Raw genomic sequence first — 4,095 nt, 5'->3', positions numbered from 1 at the left:
AATCCCTGCTGGCTCCTCTGTGTGTTGCTTTGAGACAGGCTCAGCCCCTCAGCCTCCTCTGAGGAACGGGCCCAAAGATAATCTTTACTCCCTTTGAGCAGCTCATTTTAAGAGTGCACCTATTTTCACCATGACAAAAAAACATCTATTTTCTTTACCAGTCAGAAAAAAAAAAGATCTATGCACCAAAGGTTCAAAACTCTTCTTTCAATAACTTTTTGATAAACACAGGAAACTGGGTTAGGATGGTTTAAATGAAACTCTAAATACAAACTCTTCTTGGTCTTCTGCACAAATTTAGTTAGTGGTTAAGGGAACAGTCTGCAGAAAGACGAGCATTAGCGACATCTAGTGGTCATGATCTGAATCAAAGCTACAGGATATGAACGATCCTCTGTTCTCATTTTCTTTTGCGCACAATGACTGATCTCTTCTGCATCTTTGTCCCCCAACCACCTCAAACACACCTGATCAAGATCTGAATGCTAGTTTAAAAAAGACGAACCTAACCCTACATTTTGCACTGTTGGATTGTTATATTGATTGGAAACAATAAAAATGAAATAGGCTGTTCATCAGCTGATCAAAAGTTTAAAGACCATAGCTCAATAAAATAAAATAAAACCCTGGAAAGCCCCTAGAATTGAAATTAAAGTTTGAAAAAAGGAATTGGTGAAGAGGAGCTCGTTGATCACTTCCTGCTTGACACAAATGTTTCCAGGAGGTTGGGGCGAACATTGCTCCAAGTGGTGAAGATGTCTTGATGGAGGATCATCCCCTGTCTGGACCTGATGTCTGTTTCTGTAGACATCCCTCTCCATCCATCCCCAAATGTTCTCAGAGTGATTTAGATCAGGGGAGCATCAGGATGGTCCAAAGAGTGAGCTGATTCCTCTGGAAGAAGAAGTCCAGTCATTCCCGCACAGACCAGGGCCCTCAGTCATGAAGGAGGCCCCCTGCAGCATCTCCACAGAGCCTGCTGCTGTTTGACGCCCCTGACCCACCTGAAGCTCCATTGGTCCATTGAAGGGTCATGATGGCGCCCCCTCCACTGTGCCGCCGTGAAAACATCTCCAGTGGGATCTCCTGGTCATGTCAGCAACGTTGAAGCCATCAGGACGTCCAGGTTCAGGTTTTTCTCCTCAGAGAATCAAACTTTCTTCAGACAGACTCTGAGGTCAGAGGTTACATGTTTTAGAGATAGCCTGTGTCAGTTCAGTGTTTTGCAAAGCGGGTATTTTTCATGGTGCTACTCAGAAAACACTCAGAACTTTAAAAAACAAATTCTCAGAGGCAGAAAAGCTTCATCACTGATTTGATTGATCAATTTATTTGTGCACAGGAACAACGAGGGAACATTAAAACACATTTATGTGGAGTTGGGGAGTAAGAAAAAAACTATCCAGTTCCAAAATAGACTTTTCTAGAGGCACCTTATTTCACAGAGTAGGAAAAGCAGTGAGGAAAATAAACTTCATCTTCATCTCTTCTTCGTACATACATGATTTATGTCCCACGTTTATCCTCTGGTATCAGAGTCAATAAAGACCGTGCAGCGATTCCCTCCTTCTCACAGCTGAGCTTTGGCACAGTCTCTCAAATCAATCTGAGATTCACTTTTTTTCCCTTATTAAATACAAAACGAGCTGCGGAGTGTTTCCGCTTGAGTTCTGCTGGAGTTTGGCTCAACAGTCCAAGTGCAGCAGTGACTCAGTCCCTGTAGCGCACCTCTGCTCTCAGCTCCTTTGTGATGTAGCTGAGTAACGCCGCAGTGACCTGCTGCTGGAGCGTAGCGTTTCCCATCACCAGAGCGATGAGCTGAGCCGCGTCCGTCCAGTCCAGGTTCCCCAACACAGCCAGCACGTCATTGTAGAGCTTCTGCTGCTGCTGGGGGGGCAGCTCCATCAGGATCTGAGGCAGGGGCCGGAACTGCCCGCTGGTGAGCCAGCTGCCCAGCAGACCGCCAACCGCTCCACCTGAGAGGGCGACAGACAGGTTCAGAGGAACGTAGGATGCAGAAACTCAGACAACAGGAAGCCACAGGAAACATTTAGTTCCTGGAAGCTAATCTCAAAGACTGGAGACACCAACTGCACCAGGCTTTAGGTTGGGTTTATATAGCAAACTCTGAACATCCTGGGTCTCATTTTGTCAGCATTTTATGGAGACACTGATTCTTTTGATTATTTTAGTACAATCCACAGAAGATCACGCAGAACAGAAATCCACAGAAAAAGAAGAAAAACATTTTTAAAAACTGCAACAACACTGAAAACCTCTGAGTCTGTTGTGATACAAACAGCATGAACACAGATGTCACACTCTCTGTCAAACATTTATTCTTACCAACAGCGATCCCCGGGGGTCCACCGAGCAGCCCGCCCACAAAGGCAGTCCCTCCCGCCACCATCGCCCCTTTGGTGGAGTTTTTCACCGCCACTTTGATCTGATCATGAGCCGAAATTTCACAGCACAGACGCATGACATCATCAATCCGAGGAGCCATTCCTGCACAGAGACACTGACATGGCAGGAGAGTCAGGACTGGACTGGACTTCAGACCCCAATCCAGTCACTCAACAAACAGACCAAGACATGTAATCACTCCATAGATAAATAAGTTAAACTGCTGTTTAAAGAGGCTAACGTTCACACCTCACAGAGCTCATATATGAGCTCTGTGAGGTGCCCCTGAACACAGCGCCCAGGACAGTCTCTCATTTTGGGGCCAGAGACCAGTGAGGCCCCTGCTGAGTGCATAGGTCGACCCCAAAACAGACAAAAAGCCTTAGATACTTCAGTTACTACCTATGTGCACATGTTGCTGTGTTTCCTATATGAATCTTCCCTCAATGACAGCGTCCTTATCCTTTTTAATCATCTCAGGGGTCTTCAACAAAGATTTTTTTGTTTGCGTGGTTTACATCAGATGTTGTTTTGTTGTTGTTGTTTGTTTTGTTGTCTCCTCTCCACTGTCACTTTGTTTCAGAGATGGGTGTGAAGTCATGAGATCTGCTCTTTTTGATTTAAGCTCCTCTTCTGTGTTTATGATGGAGCTGTAATGATGAGTCCACGATGGATGCCGGCTCCAGGCAAAGTGACCAAAATAGGAGACCGGAAAGTCTGACAGTTTTACTTTCACGGTGATATTAACCTTTAAAAGCATCATTCACAGATGAGCTTGTTTGGGACTTCCTGTTCCTGCTTTCAGCCTCACAGAGTGGAGATCGTGTTGTTGTGTTTGAGTCTGAGCTCTGACAGTGTGTTTACCGCCTGCTGCTTCAGGTTGACCTAAATAACCAGACAAACTTCTCTGAGATACAACGAGATCTCAGAGAGGTCACTTTTTAAATACTAACCAAGAAAGACGTTTAATCAATAGATGGTTAGTATAAACATAAAAAACTGAACTACTTTCTGTTTCATTCTGAAGTTGAATCCTACTAACGTGTAGAGTACGTGTGCTCCTGTATGGTCCAGTTTGACAGCTCTGTTTAGAGACATTATTAAAGCCGGTTCCGACCAGCCCCGCTCAGTCTTACCTTTAATCTCCTCCAGTAAAAAGAAGAAAAAATGTTGGTCGATGTTTGACACTCTATGGTTGTCACATACGCCGGATCCTATCTACGAGTGATGTGTCATTCGCAAACGATCCGGCTCTTAGAACCAGCTCTTTAATGTAAAACAAACAAACAAACAAACAAACAAACAAACAAACAAACAAACAAACAAACAAAAAAAACCGGAGCCAGCTCCTGATTTTTCCCTTCACTCTGGTAAAGATGATAGGCCAAGCTGTGAGATGTGGTTTACTGTGAATAGGTGAAAGTTCATCAATAACATACCTGCAATTTGAGAATGGTCCTTTATTCGAGGTACATATTTTTTTTGTTTTTGTACTTGTAGTAATTTACTGCAGCACTGAGCTCCATGTTGAGAATATTAAAAGTGTTCCAGATAGTAGACATTACATTACATTACTTTTGGTAATATAGATTGTTCAGACCAAGGACCACTTCTTCCCCCAAACTCACAGACCACCTAGATAAATAGTCTGGGGAAAACCAGGCCAGATAGCAAACTGATGTATTATTA

General features: G+C 43.9%; 1 protein-coding gene across 1 annotated transcript; it reads right to left on the bottom strand.

The window, feature by feature from the left end:
- Positions 1–1,340: 1,340 nt before the first annotated feature.
- LOC141788031 (protein C19orf12 homolog) lies at positions 1,341–3,638 on the bottom strand. Its single transcript, XM_074666820.1, has 3 exons — positions 3,543–3,638; positions 2,347–2,521; positions 1,341–1,976 (listed from the first exon to the last, which is right to left on the bottom strand). The coding sequence occupies exons 2-3, from the start codon at positions 2,504–2,506 to the stop codon at positions 1,711–1,713; spliced, it is 426 nt and encodes a 141-aa protein (XP_074522921.1). The 5' UTR covers positions 2,507–2,521; positions 3,543–3,638; the 3' UTR covers positions 1,341–1,710.
- Between the last annotated feature and the right edge of the window lie 457 nt (positions 3,639–4,095).

This window comes from Halichoeres trimaculatus, unplaced genomic scaffold (genome assembly GCF_033239565.1).
Source record: "Halichoeres trimaculatus isolate MK-OKI-2021-1 unplaced genomic scaffold, fHalTri1.1 fHalTri1_scaffold_3, whole genome shotgun sequence".
NCBI classification, from domain to species: domain Eukaryota; kingdom Metazoa; phylum Chordata; class Actinopteri; order Labriformes; family Labridae; genus Halichoeres; species Halichoeres trimaculatus.
This window is presented reverse-complemented; position numbering and strand designations above follow the sequence as displayed.